The sequence below is a fragment of the Pseudopodoces humilis genome, chromosome 21, assembly GCF_049639895.1.
Source record: "Pseudopodoces humilis isolate 2021_Gansu_Grassland_sample_001 chromosome 21, ASM4963989v1, whole genome shotgun sequence".
NCBI classification, from domain to species: Eukaryota; Metazoa; Chordata; class Aves; order Passeriformes; family Paridae; genus Pseudopodoces; species Pseudopodoces humilis.
This window is the reverse complement of record NC_142220.1, coordinates 8472086-8497150: the sequence shown is the minus strand read 5'-3', so window position 1 is coordinate 8497150 and position 25065 is coordinate 8472086. Positions and strand designations below refer to the sequence as shown.

Below are 25065 nucleotides of genomic sequence, written 5' to 3'. Positions count from 1 at the left end.
CCCCCATCTATTATTTATTGCATCCAGGTTAGTACTTTCTGACAAATTATCTGAAGAATCTCAGACATGTCACAGCATTATTGCTTCCCTTTCTTTCTGTGCTTTGAATCGCCTGTGTGGAAACACAGTTCTAAATTCTGCATCAGCAAAGCTGGCAGCAGCTGCTGAGCTCTGCAGGGATGAGGTTTTGGGGTGCCTCTGACAGCAGATGTTCATGTTTACTTGCTGCCCTCAATATACCAGGGGTGACCTTATTGTGGCTTTCTAGTGGCCAAACGGGGAGCTGGAGAGGGACTTTGGACAAAGGACTGGGGTGGCAGGACAAGGGGGAATGGCTTCACTCTGCCGGAGGGAGGATTAGTGGGATATTGGGAAGGAATTCTTCCCTTTGAGGGTGGCGCGGTCCTGGCACGGGGTGCCCAGAGAAACTCGATGCTCCATCACCGGCAACATTCAAGGTCAGGCTGGGATAGTGGAAGGTGTCCCTGCAACCCAAACCATTCCACGATTCTCTGAAGACACCGAATACCGCAGAAGCTCGGGACAAACACGGATATTTGGGTTAAATTGCCGCCGGTCACCCCGGGCGCAAGGGCAGGGCGGGCAGCGGGGTCCCCCCGGCTTTGCTTGCTGTGGATTAATTGTGGGGACTGGCGGAGGCCAGAGGCACCACCCGGTTCTATGGTGTAATGGTCAGCACTCTGGACTTTGAATCCAGCGATCCGAGTTCAAATCTCGGTAGAACCTGCCCCAGGTTTCTGTTTTTGTGCCCCCCAGCTCAGGGACAGACCGGACCGCGATGAAGATCCAGCTCAGCAACGCAGGCCGTCCTCGACCTTCATGTGCCACGCTCCTCCCAATTTTCTTCAGCGCAATCAATTTGACCAAAGACTTTATATAATTCTTACTGCTTTTTAATTAGGGGTAATTCATTGTAATTTCGTGGTGCTTCATTGTATTTTACTGCTGTTTTACATTAAGTACTTTGGGGGGGGGAGGAAAAAAGGCATTTACACCGTGGAACTTTAAAATTTGGACATTATTTTTCAGATGCAACTGAAATTGATTCCAACTGCTCACTTGGAAAATAAGGGCAGAAATGCAATGTTTTTGGATAAACTCTGCACAATTTAAATGGATATTCCCTCTGCTTCGTTGACACAAACCTCCAGTAGTTATTTTTCGTTTCCAGAGCAGCTAAGGACATCTTAATACCTTGGCTCCCCCTCCTCCAAACCTGTCCTACGAGTCACTTGTTTACACAGCAACAGGAATAAGTCTGCTCTGTTTAACAGCTCCTCCTCCTCCTCTGGCCAGGTAACCCTGCCTTGCTGGCCCTTGAACAAAACCACAGAATTCCTTCAAATCAAGTTATGATTTAGTAGAAATCCAGGTCCCAGCTGCTCAGGAGAACATATGGAAATGTTTGCTGAATTCATTAAATTTTCACACAGCCTAGTGGTGAAAGAAATTCCTTGTCTATGTCAGGGCTGATTTTCATCCTTCCCTCAACTGTTGGATCAGGTCACACACAAACAAAGACCTTTTCCAGTGTTTTAAGTTACTCCATGCAGTAACTTTAGCACAAGCAGCCACTCTCACAGGCTGCCTTCAGGCACCAACATCCTTCTCCTAGACACAAGAGCTTTACAGCCACAGGGGCTTGTCTGCCTTGCAAGGAATCAATATATTGATAAATCTAGAGAGCAAATCACCATTTCCAGCAGCAATCTGGCAACTTCCCCCTTTCATTTAGCAGAGTTTTAGCTGCAGCTGAAAAGTCCAACAGATGTGCCCCAGACAAACCCCCTGGGTAAAACCAGGTCTACTTAAAGAAACTTTTACATGGAATGAGACAGAATCAGCACAGAATTGAACACTGAGATTTATTCACAATTCATGGTCATGCTGCACTTGAAAACAAAGCACCAAAATTTGGGTAACTGAACATCATCCAGATATAATCCAGCTGAGAGTGCTGCATTTGGGTATCTGCATTACTCTGGGGGACAGCACAGCCAGGGCTGCTCGGGTCCTTGGCCACAGGGGACACACAGGTGCTGTGGCTGAGGGAATCCTCCTGCACCAGGCAAAGGGACTTCAAAACGTGCTGGAACAATCTCAGTGCAAAGAACCATAACCCCAAGAATCCAGCATATCATGCTCAAGTCAAGAACATCCCAAGACAATTTTATTAATTCATTTACTATGTCCAATTCCTTTCCCACAATCCCTCCAGTTTATAATTTTCTAAAAATCCCCTTGTCTCAGCACAACATTCAAGGCAGAGGTAAAGCACTATGGCTGTGGCCACGTCAGGAGCTTTTCCTGTTGTTGAAAAGACAGTAGAAATTATTAGGGAATCAGGGAATTAAATGGTACTGTAATTTCAGAAGTGTGGCTACAAACTACACGTATTGTCGATGTTAATGGACTTTCCAACTGCAGATTTAAAAGTCAGAATCAAACCTTAGGCAAGTACTTCACTATATATGAAGCTGCAACAAGGTTTTCTGATATATGTTAAAATTTCAGTGAAAGAAGGGGGAAAGATTAATGGGATGGATCTTTCCTTTTAAACTGGCACTTTAAAGAAAAGGCCTTTAAAAAATGAAAATATTTTACGCCAAATAAAGTATTATAAAACAAAAGCTGACCAAAAAAGAAATAAAAAAGACAAGTCTCAGTTAGTTAGGTCACTGATGATAACACATTCTGTGTGGCCACTGCAAGCTCAGTTAGATGCCTTCCTTGTCTTTAAAAAAGATAAATCATTAACAGCTCTGCACTGTGACTACCTCAATAGGTTAAAACCCTTGAGCAGAGGGAAGGAATGGTGGATCCAGCTGAAACAGGTCATTTTAGACACTGAGCCACTGGTTTCCCTTGCTCTGGGAGCAGAGCAGATTTGTTTCAGCCACTGCCCAGCCCAGTCCTGGGCTCCCCCAGCAGCACAGGGACAGCAGCAGGCAAGCACTGGCCGAAGTGCCATCCAGCCCTGGGGAGGATCCATCACGTTGTACAAACAGTCCAGGGCTCTGCTTTCAGAACAGCAAGGCAGCTCTTGTGTAGCTTACTGAAGATTTCTTGTTTTTGTACCATTTCACCCAGTACACACACATAAAAAAATAAGCACACTGTACAAAGAGCAGCAGCGATATAATTTAAACATGCATCCAGCTACAAACCATATATACAGAGAAACAGGCCTATACAAACTGAACAGGACCACTTTATTACATTATTCTGGTGGAGTTTTTGGAGGAAATCACGGCAGATAAAGAAAATCAGACCGAAGGAGGTGTATGTTGCTTCTGAAAGTAATCTGTTCTGAAATGTCACACAACACCCCCACCTTTCTGTAGCAGACATTTTTACAGTTCCAGCTACACACAGCTCTTCCCGGAACTCCTGGACTCCCTTTCCCATACAGAGGTAGATTTCTGTCGATGTTCTGATATTGCACCACGTTATGTATCATTCTTACCACAAGGAACAACTTGCAAAGGCTAATTTCTATAATTCATGGGCATAATCTCATTGTGGGCATTCAGGTAGTGCACTAATCAACTTTTTGAAAGGAAACTTCCCTCCACATGCAATAGTTTGTTATTTAGGTGGAGGTCCAATGGAAAGCTGCCATTTTTAACAGCTTCACATTAAGAGGGCTATTTCTTGTCAGCAGGGTGACACTTCACTGTCTCTCTCCTTTTCAGCCTCCCTGGTCTAGCCAATGCCAGGTCTTGCCCTGCCTTCCCTGATGCTTCATCCCATTCCACTGTGTCCAGGTTAAATGTGTATTTTAAACACTTTTGCAGGATTTCTTACACAAGCAGTTGTAATATTGAAGAAATTTGCAAGAAGATTCGTTCAAATTGCCATGAAATAGTTAAAAAAGCTCATCCACACTTTCAGGCTGCATAAGGAAAGCTAGAACTTTGCTAGATTCAAACAGCCATTAATTGTGAACAGATCTGATGCTACCAGGAAAATCTGAATTAGTCTGGCAGGAGTCTTAATTTCTTTTGTCCATCACATTCTTCATTAACTCTCTGACAACTGGGGAAGTTGCAGACAAGCTGCACAGCAGTGCCACTTCACAATGTCTGTTAATGAACCTCTATAGCATATTTATAAAAATAAGTGCATCAAAATTCATGATGCCAATGTATTGTAACTCTGATGAGCTCACAAGCATTGCTCAGTATTTTTTCTCAGAGGCACCCCAGGAAGTTATTTTTTGCACAAGTCTTTCAACATGGAGACAAATGAAAGAACAATCTGGGCATGTTCCACTCTCAGAGAGAAGCCAAAGCATGCAGCACCACTCCTTCTGGCTGCAAGCTTAGCAGAAAACTTACAAGGAAACAAAGTTCTCTTCTTGTACCAACCAACCTCTTTGGAACTATTTCAAATGAACCATTTAGCATTACACTCCCAGATTCAGTTTCTGTGAAGCATTCTGTGACACTACATCAGTAAGAAATGGTGGCTAGTTTGGAACTGAGTATTTTTTGCTGAATTATGGATACAGGGCTTATAGAAATTCATTACATCTTTCCATATACTCACTTGTCCTTTAAAAGGTTATTTTCCTTAACAAGGTAAGTAAATCCCAATTTACTTCACACCAACTGCGTCAATACTGAAATTCCTGTTGACTGTTCTCCTGTGATGATAGGGACTGCAGACCTAGAAGTAAAATCATCTCAGCCTCTTGGAGGAGCCTGTTTAATGCAGTGATCCCTTCACTTCAGAGAGTAACTTGATCAGGAATTGCACTCCCTGTCCCTGGTAGAAAGGGCTTATGTACCTTGCAAGATCAGGCTTTAGAATGAAGAAATCCATTCTATGCAGGAAATGACAAAGATTAAGAGTTAAATGACAGTGGCAGGAACCAGGGCTTTTGGAGACTTCTCTGGTTTTGCAAAGCAATGGTTTTTCCCAAGAACTTTTGCAAAGCAGTGGTTCTTCCCAAGAACAGTCCCAAGCTGGGCAGAGCCTCCCTTGTGCCCTCGCCGGTGCCCAGTGGCCGCGATTGCAGAGGGTTCCAGCGCTGCCCTGCAGCCTCAGCACAGCTCTGCACCTGCACCCGTTACCATTTGATATCCAAACTGCTCGTGCTTTGATTTACTGCACTGTACGTGGTGTGCAAAGTGTCCTGGACCTTCTTGGAGTCCATGCCCTCCAGCCAGTCCTGGTACATCCTCTGGACGTGCAGGTTGGTTTCTGGCAGCCTGATGGGAATCGCGGTGTACACCTCTTCCATCTGGGCAAGCAGGGCTCTGTCTGGTTTGCCATCCTCTGTCTGGGCCTGGCCCTTTCCATTGAGGCACCCTTAGGGAAAAAAGAAATGAAAAACATAGAAGGTGATGGAGATTTGATGTGAAAAGAAAGTCTCTGTTAACTCAGAATTTTTTTTTTCACACTTCTCTAAAGGACTTTTTTTTTTTTTTAACTTGCCCCCACACTGTTACAATTTGTATTTACCTAAAGTGACTCCGGTATCAACTTCATCTTAATGGAAATGAGGTTTCCATATCAACAATCTTTCTCTGCATTCTCCATGGTTTTATGATCCTAATTATGTTCCTTGTCTTTTCTTGCCCTTGACAGCCACCATTTCAGAGCATCCTCTGAGGTTTGGCAGTGCAGGCACTTATTTATAGGTCAGAAGAGAACAAGTAATATTGTGACTAATTTTAGAAAACTCAATCATTTTTTGAACCAATCCTGCAACTGTAATTGGTGTTTTGGACACTCCAATAAATAGTGAGATTTTAGATTATTAAGAAGAGAATTAAGAGGGAATGAAATTAAGTGCCTGCCTGTAAGGCAGCTTTCCTCTGAGATTCAAGATACATGTGCTGAACAATTGCAGATCCACAATTATTCTTACCTCCAGGACAGGCAAGGACTTCCACAAAATGGTAGAAAAACTTTCCTTTTTTCAACTTCAGGACCATGTTTTGGATATTTCTAAAGCCATAAGCTGCTGCAAAACGCAGCACTGTCTCCCCATCCTTTTCTAGGGTAACTTCTTGAAAGTCCTTGTTCCTGTCAAGACACACAGAGAACATTTTAACCCCCTGCATTCCCAGAGGAACGATCCAACTGTGCCAGTTCGTGTTCAGATGCTCCAAAGGGAACAGAACAAGCGTAACAGCGAGATCAAGGTGAACTCTTCCACCTTCTAAACTGAGTTGGGTTTAGAAGTTGGGGTGGAATCTTAATAATAGAATTCTACTTAATTTTCAAATGCAGGTAAGTTTTTAATACAATGAGTACCAGCAGGAGCTGCTTTACAGTGAGAGACTTGCAGGTTTATAGCCTGTAACTGCCTATCAGCCAAAGACCAGGCTAGCAGTTTCTTTCACTGCACCACCAACCAAAGCGGGGGAATTCCTGGCCTTCAGGAACCAGTTCCTTGCCAAGAGGGTGGCCAAACCCTGGCACAGGCCTGCCAGGGAGGTGGCCAATGCCCCAAGGCTCTCAGTGTCTAAGGGGCATTTGGACAAAGCCCTCAATAACATGCTTTAACTTCTGGTCAGCCCAAAATGCTCAGGCAGTTGGACTAAATGACTGCTGCGCGTCTCTTCCAAGTGGAAATACCCTCTTCTAGCTCACCCATTCTACATAACAAGGATACAAAACTCTAACTTACTTTAATGCTTTGTAGGTTATCTCCTTGACATCCATGCCAAAAAGCTCCTTTGCAGCATGTTTAAAAATGTGCTCCAGGTAACCATCAGATCTCTTCCCATCATGCCTTACTACATCTCCCTCCTTTAGGTCATCAAACCTTAGGAAACAACAAAATGGAAGATCAACTCCAAAAATTTCATTCTTTCACTTCAATAAAGAAGTTTGTTTCTCCCTTTCTCTGTCTCTCCCACTAAAAAGTGTTTTGTAGCACTGAAAATACATTACATTTTTATTTATTACAGCTTAAAAAATGTAAATTATTCAGGACAGCAGTGAGATGCGAAAAAAATTAATTAAAAAAATTATACATGGCTTTCCATTTTGCAACATCAAGCAACAGTAATTTATAAGTATGCACCTTCATCACAACCTGAAGATTTTAAGTCATTTACTACTTAAGAGCCATTTTAGAGAAAAACTATTTAAATAAAATTATTCAAATAAATAATCATTTTTTGCCTGTGAGAATACAAAACTACTTCTGAAGTTCTGAGTCCTTGCTGACAATTCTCCCTGCTTTAGGAATTGTCAGAGTCTGTAACACTGTGCCAATAAAATCTCAACAAATCACTACAGCTGCAACCAGGTTACAACGGTGTACACTGAAAATGAGTGCTACACTGCGGTTCAGGAGAGAAAATGGGAGATCAGATCCCAAGGGCATCTCCGGGAAGTTCACCACCCCTCTGTTAAAAGCAGCTCTGAAGAGCCCACATTCATAAAACTGTTTTAATACCCAGCACTTTATGACAAATTGCTGCTGTGCTGGGACTTGTTTTAAGAGGATGACTTCAAGTTCAAATTTCTCTGCAAGATCTACTTTAAGACCCCAGAAGAGCAAAAATTTATGTCATTACATCTCACAGTTGAACCAGTATTATCAGATCAGTCCTTTTAAAAATTATTTTCCAATATAAGTTGAGGGCACTTGGCTTGTTCAGCCTGGAGGAGACTGAGGTCAGACCTCACCAGGATCTGCAGCTCCCCCTGAGGGGCAGCTCTGATCTCTGTGACAGAAGCTACAGAACGGCTGGAGCTGGGCCAGGGGAGGTTTGGGTTGGATCTCAGGGAAAGGTTCTTCCCCCAGAGGTGCTGGCACTGCCCAGGCTCCCCAGGGAATGGGCACAGCCTGAGGCTGCCAGAGCTCCAGGAGCCTTTGGGCACCCCTGCCAGGGATGCACAGGGTGGGATCTTGGGGTGTCTAGGCAGGGACTGGAGCTGGGCTGGGTGATCCTCATGGGCTCCTTCCGGCTCAGGATAGTCTGTGATTCCATAAATTGAGTTAACAAACCAGGTACATTCTGAGTAACAGCTTGTCCTTTCATTGGACAGGCTGATGGAGAATTAAAAGACTGTCTCTAAGTGATTCTGCCATAGAATTACATGACTGTCTCTGTGATTATTCCTGCAAGAACTTTATTCATTTTCATTCTGTGTGACAATCTCAGGTAGAAGCAATCACAGGAACTGCACTACAAACACAGCTCTGAACATGTTCCGACTGACCCACTCAAATTTATCCCCTCTAGATCCAAGCAGGATACTAGCTGGAACTGAAAAGGATTTTTCAAAACTTCCAGAGCTTTCTGTTTTGTGCAAGACAGCACATTTATTGCTTCACTAGCAGCCCTCTGGAAAGATACCAAGGAACATCTGTCACAGCTGAACAAAGATCAGGGAGAGCAGCCTTTTTAACTACAGAATTAAACACCACACACGCTGCTCCCTGAGCCAAGCATAAGGGATGGAAACAAAACCTCTCCAATGCTTTGTGTGCTTCTCATCTAAAGCACAGCTCAGTCTGAGCTCATCTTGAAAAACTGACTGCTGTCCTCAGTATAAAAACCAATTAATTACCATTTCCTGAAAGGGTGTTGCTTCTACCCTTCTACATGAACATACTGGGGAAGGGGAAATCTACAGTGAGGATGCTGCTGTGAAGGAGAGGGGAGCCCAGAGCAGATGGTCAGCCCCAGGACTGTGTCCCAGCAGCTTTGTGGGAGGCAGCTGGACAGGGAAAATCAGACTGCTGGGCTCTACACAAGGAGCACAGGAGAGCTCAGAACAGGGTCACCACCCCCAGACAGCCACACTTCAAGGCCTGAACTTCATGCAGTCTAATCTGTAGATTTTTTATCTACATATGCATATACTTATATATATACTTTATCTACATATACATATACTACTAATGCAGTAAATATTTTTACTGCAATAAAATATAAATCAGGAGCTACACACATCTTCAAGTCATAGATTTCAAAGGGTCACTACCTCAAATTATTTGCTTTGTATTTAGACTGTACATGCAGGTTTATATTATCTGTTTCATATCACTTTTATATTTAGCAGTGAATATATAAGAGAATATTTTTCTGGGTTAGGCCACTATATAAAGGGTGAAGCTCAGGCTTTGATGCACATTTTTTTCTCTAAAAAGAAAAAACATTCTTCTAAGCAGTTTTACATTTATGTTGAATATGCTCCAACATGTCATTTGTCATCAAAGTAAGGAAGCAATCCACAACAAAACTACTTACAAACTATCTACAGCTACTTCAGCCACATCTTTCATAGACACATTTTTCTGTTCCATTATTTGGACAATTTCACCTGTGGGAAAACATATGACATTTTACTTTCAACACAAAGCACAACACTGTGCCTCTGTTTCAGAGATCAACATCCCAACACCTGCATGTGCTTCGAGTCACATTCTCCAGCTCTTCCTACAGTCACTTCCCTCCAGTAACTGAGAAGCCTGACACTTCCAGCTCCAAAGAAAAGCGGCCTTCATCTTGCCCAAATTCTGCTTAAATCCTCAGCCTTTCTGTTAGGCCAAGTTTGGAAATATCCAAACTACACTGCAGGATGTTTGGACACTAAGGCTAAAGACATCATCTTCACCAAAAGGCAACTGGTGCCATGAATTAGGAATAATTCTTAGTAAAATAACAACCATAGACAAGCCAGATAATCATTTTAAATATGGATTTGCATAACTTTAACCTTCTCTAACAGGCTGACAAAATAACTGATTTTTTTGAAGAATAGCAACTTAGAAGGAAAGGATGTGTCACTCTGCCTTCCCTGTGCAGTACTTGTACTACCAGGAGTACAAAAATATGTACTAATCTTTAAAGCAGAAAAAAACCTAATGACTAAAGCAGACTTGAAAAAAGCAAACTCTGACATAAAGGCTAACCCAAAAATGGTGATTCACTTATATATTTATAGATGGTAAGTTTAAAAAAGTTAACCTGATGTCAGGACACAATCAACTTCTGGTGAATTATACAAGGCAGTGTAGAAATCTTCCCTCAAGGCTTCCAGCTTTTTGTCATAACAAGGTGCCACAACTACATGGAAAATTTTATCAGGAGACAAATTCTGTGGAACACAGAAGGGAGCACATGTGAAATCCGTGAAGGGCAAAAGACAGTTTGAAGGATGGCAGGGACAAAATTAGGGACATTAACCTCATGCAGGCAATACCTGGAACAAGTCCCTAGCCATTAATTTTAAAGAATGCTGCACACAGATAATGATTTGTCAGAAGTCACAAAGCATCACCAACAAACTTCCAAAGTTGGTGTCCTTGCTGGACCATATTCCCTCAGACCACATTTTCTGCAGCTTTTTGATTGCCTTAGAAAGTGAATACAAGTCAGGAGTTCAGAGTTCTGGTTTCTGCCTGTCACTCACTCACTGCCACCCACAGGAAGCCCTTCAGAATTTGTCTGCAATATATGAATGACTAGAACCTGCAGACAGCAGCACTTCCCTACAGAATGTGCCTGTAGCTCCATTTTGGTATGATATGTAGAGAACAGCAATTTTTTCAACACACAAAATTGAGGAGATAAAAAGGTTAGTTCCTAGGATACAATGCTTTCATTGATCTCAGATAACAGGGCAATTTCCACATTATTATCCTCCACTCCTGTTTTGGCTGTGCTGTAGAACTACACAGGCAGCATTTCACAAAAAACCCTTTAACTGCTACAGATTTAACCTTTAACTTTACCCGTAAATTCTAAATCCATGTTGCACTGGGGGTGCAAGGATTGCTGCCAGCTCACACTGCACTGTATAAAATGAGGTTCTTTGTACATTCTTCTCACGATGGGCACCTGTACAGCAGCAGACCATCATTTCTTCTTCAAGTAAAGGACAAATATAATACACTAGGAGCTGCATCTCAGTAGTAAAGCTCATCTTCTCTATTTGGAAGACTATAATGGTAAAAATAAATCAGAATTACTTACCTGCTGCCTGGCAAAGTAGCCCTTCACAAGGGAGCCCATGATCTGCTGTGGAGACTTTGCAGTGCAAATGTGAGAGGTCACCAGGTTGGTGAGTACCCTTTCAGCATATCGGATCCAGCCTGCAAGCACAAAAACACGTCAGCTACAGAGAAGTGACCCATAAGCACAGCAAGTGGCAGCAGTCACACAACAGATCCTGAAAATGATGACACCTTCACAATAGGGAGGACATTTCTGGGTAGGCTGGAAGCCCCACCTTGGGAACCTCAAGGCTCTGTTAATAATGCTTTAGTCAATAATCAATAATTCACTGTGTCAGTAATTCTAGACCAAGGTCCACTGTGAACTTCATGACATGTTACCCACTTCCTCATGCACAGACTTAACAAAGCAGAAAGAACAAGACCCCAGCTAACAAAAATTTGACCTTCTAGACTTCAGCCCCTGGATCACCACATACTACAACAAATTCACTGTTTGGCTGCTTAACTGTAACCTGGTGCTTCCTGAGATTTAATATCCATGCACCCAGCTTGCCTCCCCTAGAACAGAAGAGACTGTTGGATAAATGGATAAAGATGCACATGGATTAAGCCTAGAAAAAAATGGCTTCTTTTACTATTGTTAGAATAGCCACACCTTCAGAAAAACCCTCACACTCCCACACCCACAGGAGCCACCTGAAATCTCTCTGTATGCAACATTTGTCCTTAGTTCCTCAGGAATCCCCCTCTTTCACCAGACCCCTTCAGCATTCCAGCTTGGGCAAGCTGTAGATACCCAGAGCACACCCAACATCTAGAGCTGTTGTATTATTCCCCTAGTAAATGAACAAATCAAGGTATTTAGGGTGTGCAATTCTTTCTTGGGCTCTGTAGCTCTTACTGAAAAGCCCAGAATTCTTCACAGCAAGGGTTGGAGCTTTTTTCATCTACATGACACCTACATTGTGCAGGAGAGTTAGGTCCAGCCTTCGAGGCAGGTGTGTTGCTTCTGGTGCTAAGAAATGGTGAAAAGAATTGTGCTTTGTCTTCAAGCAAATTAGTGATTACATAAAAGAGAGAAACTGCTGTGTAGTACATGCTGCCCAGGAAGGGGAAAACCTGGAGGTTAATTTTTAAGCTTGAAATTACCACTTATGTAAAAACACCTGGTACTGTTTAAGTCAGAACAATACAACAAATGCCAACAGCAGCACGAAACTGGGATGCAAAGCAGTGTTCAGATGATTTGTCTCTCTGTAGCAGAGAAATAGTCTTCTCAGTGTAATAACATTTTACTGCTGAAAATGAGAAGGTGCTAAGTATTAGGAAAACCCAAAGCTGTTTAAGTATTCCCAATTCTTGTTAACGTACAGGCTGGTTTCCATAAAAAAATCACACATCTTCAACAAGCATTCAATTCTGCTGTAGGAAAAGCTGAGGACCATGGATTTACCCATCATGTACTGAATTTCAAGATTCTGAACTGGAAGTTTGCCTAATGTCCACCTTCAACTGGGACTTTAAGTCTAAGACATTACCTACAACAAAGCACTGAATTTATTGGTGCTTGGTAAAAAGCTGTAGTAGCATATTCTGCATGATAGGTACATCCCATTGATTAAATGGCTTTAGTCTCAAGTGCTATCCAAACAGAACTAAAACTGCTTCAAACAAAACAGAAACAGTTTTAAAAACACTTGTACTCACCATTAATCACCCCAGCACTCCTGCTATGAGTGCTCTTATAATTGGAATGTTTTTGGTATTGTAGTCATGACCTATAAGGAAATTTCACTAAATCCCAAGAGATTTCTGACAGATATTGTCTGAAGCCATTCCTTAAATTGTTTCTGTCCTTGCAATGGATGGAACAAGTGTCTCATAGCAGCAGCTCCCAAAGATCATTAGTCTCATTAGTCACTGGTAAATTGTACAGGCAGCCTGGGTGAGTGAGCATTTACCTGCACTCCATACACACACTGCTGCTTCTGCCCCCTTATCACAGGGCTGAATTGCAGAGCCACAGCTAGGGAAAACCTCAGAGACCCCATTCTTATATCAGGGTACAGCTGCACTCATCCAGATCCACACCCTTCATAAACTCATTTGCATTCTTGGCAATTTGCTGGCTCGTGTTGGCATCAAAGAGCAGAAGGCACTACAAGTCACCATATGAGCTCTTGCAGCTGCAGCTCAGAACATGTTATCTTTGGTGGTTTATTGTGAGAAAAATCATGAAGGTGCATCTATGGATCTGTAGGAAGTGTAAAAGAAACTAAGCAAACTTTTGCTACTGTAAAACCCCATTCCTGGAAAAGGGAATTGGGACTGGGACAAAAGCATTAGAATCCTCAATACTTATGAGCTTCCTACTGCTGCTGCAAGTCTGCCTCACTGGCTTTTCTGGGAGGACACAGAGGTTGGCAGTGCCTTATAAACACTAGATTTTCCAGGCAAGTGCTTCATGTTGCTCACCAACCTGGTACATTAAGGAAGGGAACTGATTATTTTGAGATATTGCATATACTATCAGTAGTAACAGTACTGTTCTTTCAACAGGAAACAAACCAAAAAATGAGCTCAGTTTCTCCCCAGAGAGTAGCAGGAGCTGAACAATTAAGACAGGGACAAGACAACAGCTTTTCTCAGGTTCTGGGCTATCCAGGCTCTGCTCTTTGCTCATGGTAGATGTTACACCCCAGAAGGCTGCAGAGGGGGATAGGTCTGTGCAAAGTCACACACCAAGATAAAAAAGAGTAAAGCATTTGTACTTGACCTTGCATCTACAGAGCTATAGAAAAACCATTTTGTGATAAACACACCCAGTAAACAACATCTCTGGGACAAATTTATGTAATCTGAGGGTAGAAAGAGGAAGGAGAAGAAGGAACAGAAAATGCACTCAAATAAGGTCAAGAAACACACTGAACAACCTCACTTTAAAGATGACTAATCAGGATTTTTGTTTTCTCCAATTGCTGACAAAGAAATATACCATATGTTTTCAAAATGGATTTAAGGTGATATTCTGGGTTAGTTTCACAGAAATGGAAAGCACCCATGCTTCTGTTACCACCTCTATCACAATACAGAGCTGACACCAAAACCAGCAATGACACCAGAAACCACCTTGTGCAGACCACACAAGGACAAGAAAAGTGCTCTGTTATCTATTATAAAATATTTCCACTGAGAGCAGCAGATAATCTGAGCTCTGTTTCCAGATGAAGAAAACTAAAATTATCTCGCAAATTCTAAAAGAAATCCTCAGACTTTGAATTTTACCTAAAGCACATACAAGACAACAAAACTAAGTAATGGGGGTATTTCAACTGCACAGGTTTTACAAGAAAAAAAGCAATGTATTATATGTCTGCTACTGAAGATAAGAGGTTACACTAAGATAACATTAACAGAAAAAACAGAAACATGTTTTTAATATATATATATGTAGTACTTGAAGCATAACCCAGATACTTCCACTACAAAATACACAGAACAAACAAAAATACAAGTATGGTTCAAACAGCAGTATTTAAACTTCAAATCAATGACAACAGCAGATTCTGGGGATCACCAACAGCAACTCATCATCACTCTAATGTTTAATAAATGCAAACCACTTGAGTTATTTCAAAGCTAGCAAGAAATACTTTGGTATTTTTATCAGCCCTTTGAGAAGCAACACTATGAACTTTAGGGTGGAGTTGAGGAGGGTGTTAGACAAAGGAGTTACTTCTGCCTCCTTTTTGATACTTCTTTTTTAGGAATGTGACTTTTTACTTGAATTAAAATGGTGCTATGCTAACAATGGAAAAAGAAAGCACTGACTGCATGTTCTGCATCTTTTCAGCTGTTACAAGTGCAGGTTCTGCTCATAACAGAACACCTTCTCAGATGCAAGGTTCTCAGAAGTGAGACATTCAGCGAGTCAAGCCTGTGACATTTCATGTCAGAATTACTTTCCAAGTGTCAGACATATCCACCTCACAGTCATCACAAAGAATGTCACTTGCTTCTTCCCCCTAGGCTTAAGTGGCAAGTTCTAAACTTTGCTTAAGATAACAAAGGTTGTGGTTTAATTATATTAAAGTTCATTTAAGATTCTTTTCAATGAGGAAATGCCCTGTTACACTTTGTGGTCTGAACACACACGCAGCATCCACTAAACTCCTCCATTCGAGTTCTGACTCTCAATTGAAGCACTGAAATGCACTCAGGATGACCAGTGATAATGGGTACAAATACCGTGTGCTTGGTGTCCCTGAAAAGCAAATCAAAAATGCTCTAAGTCATGTAAGGCTCCCAAAGGAAGCGACCCTTTCCTCAGCTCCTTGGTAGTTCCAGTGAGACCAGCCTAAAGGGCAGGAAGGATGGATAAATCAGTTCTTACCAGGGCAAGCAGAGGCAAACATTGGTAAGGCATGTTCCTCCTGGTTCCTCCGTTGGTACCGCTGCACAAATTCCCTCTGGCTCTCCAGGATACTGAAATCTGCAGCTATAGTGGTGTCAAATACATAATGCACCCCTAGGGAAGCAAGCAAAAAGGAACAGGGGATCACTAGGATGTTTTCCACCCCACAAACACATTTCAAAGTTCCAGGCCTATGAAAAATCTTGAAGGATCAACATGGGATCCCCTCTTTTTTCCCCTCTGCAAATTTTCACAAACAGTAGAGTCACAAATAAAAGCCATACAGCGGAAAAACATCTTTACATCCTGAGTTTAAAAGGACCACCAAGTGGCTAATGCTGCAAGCAGCACTGCAAACACTCTGCATACTTCTGAGCACTTTGCATCCATCACTTTTAGTTCAATTGAACAGGATGTCACGACTCCTGGGTGACATGCAGTGACTCTTGCAAAGCAAAATTCTTTTCAAGATGTGCTGAAGTCACAAAAAATTATATCCAGCTAAGAGGCGTATCTGCCAGTGCTCAAGTTTTTTGCAGAGGTACTGGAGCATATCACCAACACAGCAGAGAGCATCTGGCTGCTCACTGAGCAACACACTCCCCCTAAGCCTACGTAACACTGAGCACGTCCCCACAGAAGTGAGTATAGATAATGAATGCATTCTAGGAAAACTGGGGCCCACCAGAACTTCGCAATGCTTTGAGATGAAGAAACTGAGTGCAGAGATGCATCAGAAAAAACATGAAAAATGAATATATATACATACATATATATATATAGATACAGATGGGAGGAAACAGTTTATAGATTTTTTTACTGTCCTTCTTCTTCCTTCAAATAAATAAAAAAAAACCTCCCAAATTTATAAGGAAAGTGGCTTTTGCTTTTTATTTAAAACTTTGTATATAATGAGCAAAGGAAATACAGCTTTAACATAAAATAGGCAGATACAACCATTCTTGTAATTTCAAATTACACGAAAAAAACAGAACTGAGAATCTTCTAGAGATACAATGTGTCAAAAGGACTGAAAGGAACTTAGAATAAGAATTACCTTCTCCCTCAAGTTATAAAATAATGAGAAGCTTGTGACTAAACCCTCCCTGATTTCTTGGCAGAAAAGGTTTTGGAACCAGCTGTACAATGTCCTCCTGTTCTGTGACCTTTACTGTGAGCAGGGAATGTCTCCAGCCCATTTCTCACACTGGTGTATGTGGCACTGGTGCTTGGCTGTAACTTCCCAGAGCATGGAGTTCAAACTCTGAACAAGGTTGTGCAACGGCACCTTAGGACTGCATAACAAAATATCACGGAATGGAATCCCACCATTGGTTTTGCTTGGGAAGAACCTTAAAGCTCATCCAGTTCCACCCCCTGCCATGGGCAGAGACACCTTCCACTATCCCAGGTTGCTCCAAGCCCAGTCCAACCCAGCCTTGGACACTTCCAGGCATGGGGCAGCCACAGCTTCTCTGGGAACCTGTGCCATGGTCTCACCGCTCCCACTTTGTCCTATTGTCTAATCTAACCCTGCCCTGTTTCACTCCATGCCCTTGCCAAAAGCCCTCTCCAGCTCTTGCAGCCCCTTCAGGTACTGGAAGGCTGCTGAGAAAGCAAAACCAACCAAAACAATCCCTCCCTTTCTGCTTCACCACCCTAACAAATGCAAACTTACCAAGACTTTTGAGGAAACCACAGAGTCTCTTGGCTGCTTCATTCACAGAGAGACTGAATTTAGCAGCAAAATAAGGCAATGACTGAGGGCATAGAGACACTGCCAACACTTTGTGTTTTGAGGTATCACATTTCTGGTAAATTAAACAAAGGAAAAAAAAAAAAGATACATCATTACAACAGGGTAAGGCTCCTTGTTTTCCCTTCCTTTCCCATTCCTGGAGTTATCCCTTAGAGTCTAATGCTTCAGTGGACCAGATCATTAAAAATCCCATGAAACAACCATCAAGCTGCAGCAGGACAGGATGTTCCTCTGTTCCTGACAGTGTTCATCTCCAACCATCTGCAGATGTTTCTTTTATATAACTCAGGGGAAAACCACCCTTCCTAGGACAATTCTGTGGTTGGTTTCCAAGTGGCATAAGGAAAGTTAAGGGACATTCAGCACCTCTGATGCTCTAGTAGAATGAAATATTCTAGCAAATATGAAAAGAGCTGCATGTTTAAACATTAATAAAAATGTTTACAGAAGCAGGGGCATTTGAAGCTATAAATACAACCCAGCAAATTACATATCTGATTTTTTGTTAAGGTTCCCATGTCTTTATCACTGCAGTTGTTCAGGGAAAGTGGCAAGATGGGACTCTCAACAAATCAGCATTTGTAAGCACTGAGGAATCCTATGAGAATACCCAGTGTATGGTGTGGAACTGTGCAGCTCTAATGACTGGCCTTTAGCTGAAGATTAATCATGTGTTTTAGCTGGGACATTTTCCACACCAGTGGAACCCTTGGAAGACAAAGCAGGACTGTGCTACAGACAAGTGTCACCCTGCAAAGGTGGGAGCCCAGAGTGTGTACTGATCCACATGCTGGGCAATGACCCTTCAAGGAGAGCTCCTGACTCAGAGCTCATGATTGTCCTTTGCTCACTGTCTGTGTTTGGACCCCTGGAGTTGTGATGAAGGTACCTGACAGCCTTGCTGTTGTAGGATTCAGGCCCTCTGAACAGAACCCATGTGACCCAAAAGATAATTTTCTTCCCCTTCTCTTCTAATTTTCTCATATATGACTACATCATTCTGTATGAAGAGTTAAACTCCTAAGAAAATGTAAGCACTGTAATTAATCCATATTTATGATACACATGTACAGAACAAGAAGCAGTTTCAATTTTAGTAGCTTTTGCACAGAAGTCTGTAGCAGACATAAAATAATTAATTTAATATCAGGTTCTAAGGATCTGAGCACTACACATTGCAACTAACTTTCAGAAAAAAACCAGAAGTTAGCAGAAAATAAGACAGCAATAGAACACTTAGGAGGTTTACTAAGAATATGGACAAAATGTAGTCAGGTTGAATATACATTAAAAAGAATTCTAATTTTAAAAGAATGTCTTCATAGGTTTGTATACTGTGGATACATTAGCACCAAAAACCATCCAGAACAGTCCTAGCAATGAAGGTATGAGTATCTATAAACACTGAACTACAGAATAATTTATTAGTGCAGTAATGAAATCATCACATTGCCAATAAACTTTCCTCCTGCAGGTGCAGTAACTTCCCTCTGGTGCTTAAGTTGAGTGCTGTGACCTCAACTCCAGTACAAAATTATTTTAAGTACTTTAACGTTTGAGCTGCCTGAAGTTTTCACTTCCTCTTTAGAAAAAACATATCCTGACAAATCTTCACGTTATCTGCCTTGGGAAACCAGGCTGCTTAGTCATTCTGTAACTGCCTCCTCCTCACAGAAAACAGTGGGTTATTGTTTGGGTCACTTTACCTTATTAAGGTTGAGAACACGAAAGAACTCCTTCTGATTCTGTTGGAAAACTCTGGCTCCTTCCTCCAATGTCATGCAACTATCACAAGCTAGGCAGTCGCTAAGGAGTATTTTAGCATTAGCCAATGTATCAAACTCATTTTTCTGGTGGCAAAAAAAAAAGGTAAACAAGTATTTAATAATGATCAAATCATTTTCAAGATCTCTGCAATAAGCTAGATGAAAAGCAAACACAGTATCACTATTGAGTTTAAAGCAGGACAATCTATGACACTTGCATAATATCCAAGGTTATTTACAGGTAAACAAAACAATATGTTCCATCCCAATCAGAGCTCTGCTCCTCCTATTACTGTGAAACTGCAAAATGTTTAAGTGTAAACAAAGATCTAAATTTAGCCCCTAGTCCATATGCTAGTAACTTAATTTGCACTGTGCTTCAGAACTGACAGCCCCCATCAACTCACCAAGTAACTGAGAAAATTTTCCCTTGAACTATTAAAGCTCTTTAACCAGATGTCCCTTTAACAGCAAGGTGGCTTAGGCTTTGTACCACGAGGTAAAACAAACAGAACACAGTCCCACTGGAAACATTCTGTGAGATCAAGAGTTTCACACTCCTGGCTACGACACTAACTGCAGCTCATCTGAGAAGAGGGAATATTTTGTACTTGGATATAAAGAAAAAGTAGATATTCTTGCAAGTCCACTTGTACTATCAAAACTCCTCTTCTTATAAGCTCTCTGTTCTGAAGACTTGATGTAAGAATTTTGCCATTCCAAATTTTTAGAACTTGGAATTTCTCTTTTGTGTTTGCCTAGTAAGGGCTTTTCTTTCACATTTTTACAAGATTTTTGATTCACATATTAAGAGGTGTCTGTAAGAGCTCATAATTGTTTTCAACTGCTTGATGTTTATTGTTACACTTAGTTGAAAGTTGTCTCCTTATAACCTCCTTTGGGGTGCACAAAACAAAAGAATATAGTCTAACACAGCTTTTAGAAGGAACATTACCTCTTCAGAGCCATCATCTGAACTCAATGCATCAACAGATGTACTTTGCGTATCATCATTTTTCTGTTTTTTACTGCACTCCTGAAACAAAACATGAAATTTGTGGATTATGCAAAGCCCGTTCACTACTCTGTAAGAACACTTTTGCAGAACTGTTCATGTCCTTAACCGCTGATAGAGCTATCTACAGTGTTCTGAAACACATGCAAGACCCGGTGTTCAAAGTACAATTGCTACGACGGAAATAATTTCCTAGGAATTTCCCTGTTTCGTCGATTCGAGAGTTCTGGGCGGTTTGTTAACCTGAGGGGCTGCCCCGCGCAGGCACCGGAGGAGCCGAGGGCGCTCCGAGTCGCCCGGGCCCAGGCGCGGCCACATCCCGGCGCGGCTACATCCCGGCGCCACCGCGCTCGGGGCTCCGCCGGGAGGTGTCACGGCCGGGCCACGGCTGAAGACGCGAAGCTCGGTGACCTTGGGGCCGGCGGCCAGCGCCACTTCCCCTGCCGGGGCTCCCGGGCCGCCGGACGAAGCCGTCCCCGCCGGCTGCATCCCCCGGCCCCGAGACGCTGTCCCCCGCAAGCCGAGGGGGCGGGCAGGACCCGGCCGCCGCACTCACCTTTTTGGTGCAGTTCTCGCACTTCATTTGCGGCGCGGCCGGTGCAGCCCGGCCCTGGTGCGACTGCCGAGCGGTCCTGGCCGCCGGGGCTGCGGGACAGGAGAGAGCGGGGCGGGAGGTGAGACCCACACGAGCAGCCGCCAGCCCGGCCCTCGATGCCCTCCCTCCCGTCCACCCGTCCCCACCGCCCTTTGTTGCCGCGCCCGCCCCACCGGGCGGTCCCGGGGCGGGGGCGGCCCCGCGGCGCTCACGTGTCCCGCAATTCCCTCGCCCGGAATTACCCCGCAAACGCCGCTGGCCCCCGGCGCTGCGGGCAGCACCGAGCGGCCTCGGCAGAGACGCGGGGCGGACAGCGCTGGCCGAGCCCCGCCGGGAAGGTGGCCCCGCAGCACGGCCCTGGCCCCGCACGGGGAGCGGAGCCACCGCACCCCCGGCTCTTCAGAGCCCCCCGCACCGAGGTGACGGAAGAGGGGCTGAGAACGAGCCGCAGCTCATCAGCTCCACAGGGGAAAAAAAAAAACCCGACTACCGAAATTCCCCCGAAAGCCCCAGTGCAGCCTATCAAGGAGGCAGCGGGGCGCAGCGCCGGTCCCGTACCTGCCGCCGGGGCTGTGCCTGTGGCCGCAGAGCGGGCGGGGCGGCACCGCCTCCTCCGCCGCCTCCCCCGGCACGTCCCCGGCCGCGCCCGCCGGGCTCATTGCGGACCTGCGCCGCCGCACGTACGCGGAGGGACTCCCCCGTGCCGATCCCAGTCCCAATCCCCATCCCGAGCGGGACCCCCGGGCCGCAGTGATCCGCCAGGCAGCTGCGCCCGGCTCCGCGGCGGGGCTGTGCCCGAGGCTTCGCTGCTTCTCTGGAGCGTCCCTGCGTATTTTTTAAAACGCGCTCCTCTCTTATATCGTACAAAGGGTTCCCCCTCCCCCCCCCCCCATTTTTGTTGTTTTCCCTATAGCTTTAAAGTGAAATGACACTGCGAGTTACTAAATACAGCATCATCACTATTTTATTTAACCAATATGCTGCGATCTCCCATTCCTGTAACAAAACCCAAGTACCAGCGATGCTGTTCCCAGGCAGGCATCACAAATCCTCACAAACAGGATTTTTAAACGGACATCAGCCTTCCACAGTCTCAAAGGCCCCGGAGTATTAATCAAGACACTTATGATTTCTTGTCTTTCTGAACCTCAGGTTGTAGGATTTAGACAGAAAGGTTCAATCAACATTTTGCTCCTTTTTTAACCCCTGGCCACATGAACACACACGTACAAGCAAACGCCTACGGATACACAGAGAAGTTTTTCAAGCGTAAAATTACGTTTCATAAATTAAACCACAGAACTTCTAAAAAACATGCAATTTCCTGCCTAAACTGCAGCTTTTCTATAACACTGGGTAAATCCCCTCCTGTTACAGTGACCTCTAATGCTTTAAGCCACAGATGGTTTTGGAGCACAAGGGCTGGACACAGGAATGATCAGAGGTTTGTTTGCCAAGGACAAAACTTTATATGCTTGTTCCATTTTAAGGATGCTAAAGATAACTCTGAGAAGAATGTAGTGCTTTTTTTAATTTGCAGACTACAGATGAGTTATCATGGAGGTCAGAGAAATTAAGAAATCCTTAATAACCACGATGAAAGCAAACAAAAATGTTTTCATACTGACCACTCAAAGAAAAGTAAGCTGCTGCTGCTTTACATATACCCTGGAAAAATATCACTTATCCTGGCTTGAGGTAAAAATTGTAATAGCTTTGGTGATAATTTTCTGCATCTTTGTTCTCTTCATTCAAAATGCTCTCACATTTCATATTAGTATATTAGCCCAAGCTTTTTAAAAGCACCACAACCCCTCTTGAGCAATTTCTATGTGACCTAAGAATTTACATTTCCTACAGACTTGCCAGAGTGCAGCATTATCTGACATCTTTCTTGTTCCTGTGGAGGAGTATTTTCATACAAGAAAAGCTGTGCCAACCTCCCACCTTATTCCACCAGGATACAACAGTTACAGTTGCTTGACCAATAAGGTGATAGGATAGATGAAAAGTTCTAAATTAGAAATGTGTTGAGATTTGCACTTACAGGCAACAGCTAAAATCTTCCTGTTTCACACTCTGATTATACTTATATTTATTATCCAAAACTGATAATTTGATGCTTCAAAAGACATGTCAGTTTTGGGTATTTCTGTAACTGCACAGATCATATTTAAAATATTTTTTATTTCACAGAATTGCAGAGTAGTTTGGGTTGGAATGGACTTTTGAAGGTCATCCAGTCCAAATGCCCCTTTCTCTTGACCAGGTTGCTCCAAGCCCCATCCAACCTAGCCTTGAATGTTTCCAGGGATGGGAATCTCTGGTTAACTAAGTTAGTCATCTGTTACATGACTGGATTAAACACATTCTTCTGCACATTATCAAAGGGCTAAATTTCCCCCCGTATTTCTCGTATTCACAATGAAAACCAGAGAACTGCAAAGAAATTGAAGCATTTTGCAGAAAATGGAGGACATCTTAAGTACATACATTAAGTATCCCTATTTCATCCTTCATCTTAGGAATACTTGGACTGAACTTCAATTTAAAAATTCAAACAAAAACAGCTAAAACTTATATAAATAAGAGTGTGCAAGGAATCTCTGTTTCAGTGCACAGTATAAGATTATATTTGTGAAACCATTAGATAATTAGATGTCTCATTTATTTTATTGCCAAGAGCCCTCTGTGCTTTGCATTAATTATCCATGCCATTTTCCCACAGAACAGTGGATCTTAGATCAACCTTCACAGTAGGCCTGACAACCTGAGACAAGAAAGCACCATCCTGCTTTAATCTGCCCTTGGGAGGTAACAATTACCACCTTTGCAGTGCTGCTTCCCAGAAACCTCACTCTCTAAAAGCTTCCCTATGTCAGCAGCAGGTAGCACTTAAAGGCATCACTTGCTTTTCTGGCCACCGTGGATGCATGTAACATTTATCCCTGCAACTGAAGCATTTACACCCTGAATGAAATGAAGAAATTAGAATTTCCCTGTGTGAAAACAGTGTGCTGCAAACAACTGCAAAGTGTTACAGGCTTTGCATCAGTCCTGCAGGGCAGTGCCAGCTGTAAATGCTTCCTTGCCATAGTGACAGCACATGCCACTCCACAGCTGTCAGAATTGGGCAATAAATCTTGGCTACAGCTGGCAAATATGTATTCCATGAAATCTGTGCTCTGCAGGCTGCACACACACTCTTCCCACCGAGGTCAGGGGGCACCACAGAGAGCTCGTTCTGTGGGATGAGCTCATTTCTAACAGGACTTGCAGCCAAAGCATTTGGTGGCTGATTCCAACCAAGCACTCTGGGAATTTATCCTGGCATGTTAGTAAGATCACATGCTTATTGCATAGCTGAATTCCTAAGTTTAAGACCTTAGGGCAGAAAAAAATAAGTATAAGGAGTTAGAAAAGAATATTTAGGAAAATGGTCTGAAATAGGAAAAAACACCAGAATTACAGACATGTTAACTTAATTCAAAATAAAGGCCAGTTCTGTTCTGTCTGCATGTTCTTGGGTCTAGCTCAATGACTTAAAAGTTACAAGTGTGTTCACTACACAAATAGAACATAAACACTTCCACAGAATCTATTTTTACATTGTTGAGGAAGAAGTCTACAGTCAATCACATATTCCTGAATTGTTTATTTTGGAAAATAGTCTTTGTTCCTGCAGCAACATGGTTTGGAATTCATGCTGTTCTTTAAGTCCAGGATCAGGCTTTCAAAATGCTCCTTCTTTCTTTTTCCATTGGTAGGCTTAACAGCACTCACCTACTTCAAAGAGCTGGTGTAAGATCCCAAGATTTTAGAAAGAATGCTGTAAGAATCATTAATGGATAGCAGAAGCTTACAAGGATCCTTGCCATATTTGTTTTGATTGTATCTATGTATATTTCCCACAGTTGAAAGAATTTCTCTGTAACTTCATAATTAAGTCATATCAGGTTATTCTAGTGACCTTTGAAGAACCAGAGAAGCACAGAGTTGCTGATATTTTTGCAGTTAGTAACATAATAATAAAACATATGCTGTTTGGTTTATGCTGAGTGGAGAGGACAGATGAATTTCTGGCTTATTCCACTCTGCTCCAGACACAAGAAATCTTTTGTCTTGTGTCACTCAAAACGGCTTAACATTTGGTTTCCACAGAAACCAGTTGCTTATAAAAACTGATTGACAGCTAATTAGACATAAATTTCTTCCCAGAAGACTCAGTCAGCTGCTTGTTTGGGTTGTGCACACGTGATACTTATTACTTCCTATTTTTCATCCAAATCCAGCAGCTGGTACCTTGTGACTCACAAGCAGGCCAATTCATTCTTGCAGCTCCTCACTGCCTTTTCCCATTAACACACTTGCACAGAAACTGCACATCAGTTGGTATTTTCCAGTACTTACATTTAAATGTCTGTACCATGGACTCTGCAGGGTTTTTTTTCCCCTATCTTCACTCTGGATTGTTATGAAAAACATTGATCAAAGTCTCAGTTCATCAGAATAGTGTTGAGAACAGCTAAACAAACTTGTATCATGCCATGATCCTGAGC

The 25065-nt window shown here is 42.9% G+C and overlaps 1 protein-coding gene and 1 non-coding gene across 2 annotated transcripts; one reads left to right on the top strand and one right to left on the bottom strand.

The window, feature by feature from the left end:
* Window positions 1–675: 675 nt before the first annotated feature.
* On the top strand, window positions 676–747 carry TRNAQ-UUG (transfer RNA glutamine (anticodon UUG)). Its single transcript has one exon. It is a non-coding gene; the product is annotated as a tRNA-Gln (tRNA).
* Window positions 748–1872: 1125 nt separating this feature from the next.
* Window positions 1873–21083, bottom strand: NARF (nuclear prelamin A recognition factor). The gene is made up of 12 exons (XM_005526814.3): window positions 21065–21083; window positions 20468–20556; window positions 19852–19932; window positions 18837–18980; window positions 17050–17182; window positions 15351–15485; window positions 10974–11092; window positions 9966–10095; window positions 9246–9318; window positions 6665–6802; window positions 5900–6057; window positions 1873–5337 (listed from the first exon to the last, which is right to left on the bottom strand). Exons 2-12 carry the CDS (start codon window positions 20492–20494, stop codon window positions 5096–5098), a joined length of 1380 nt encoding a protein of 459 aa, XP_005526871.1. The 5' UTR covers window positions 20495–20556; window positions 21065–21083; the 3' UTR covers window positions 1873–5095.
* Window positions 21084–25065: the final 3982 nt, after the last annotated feature.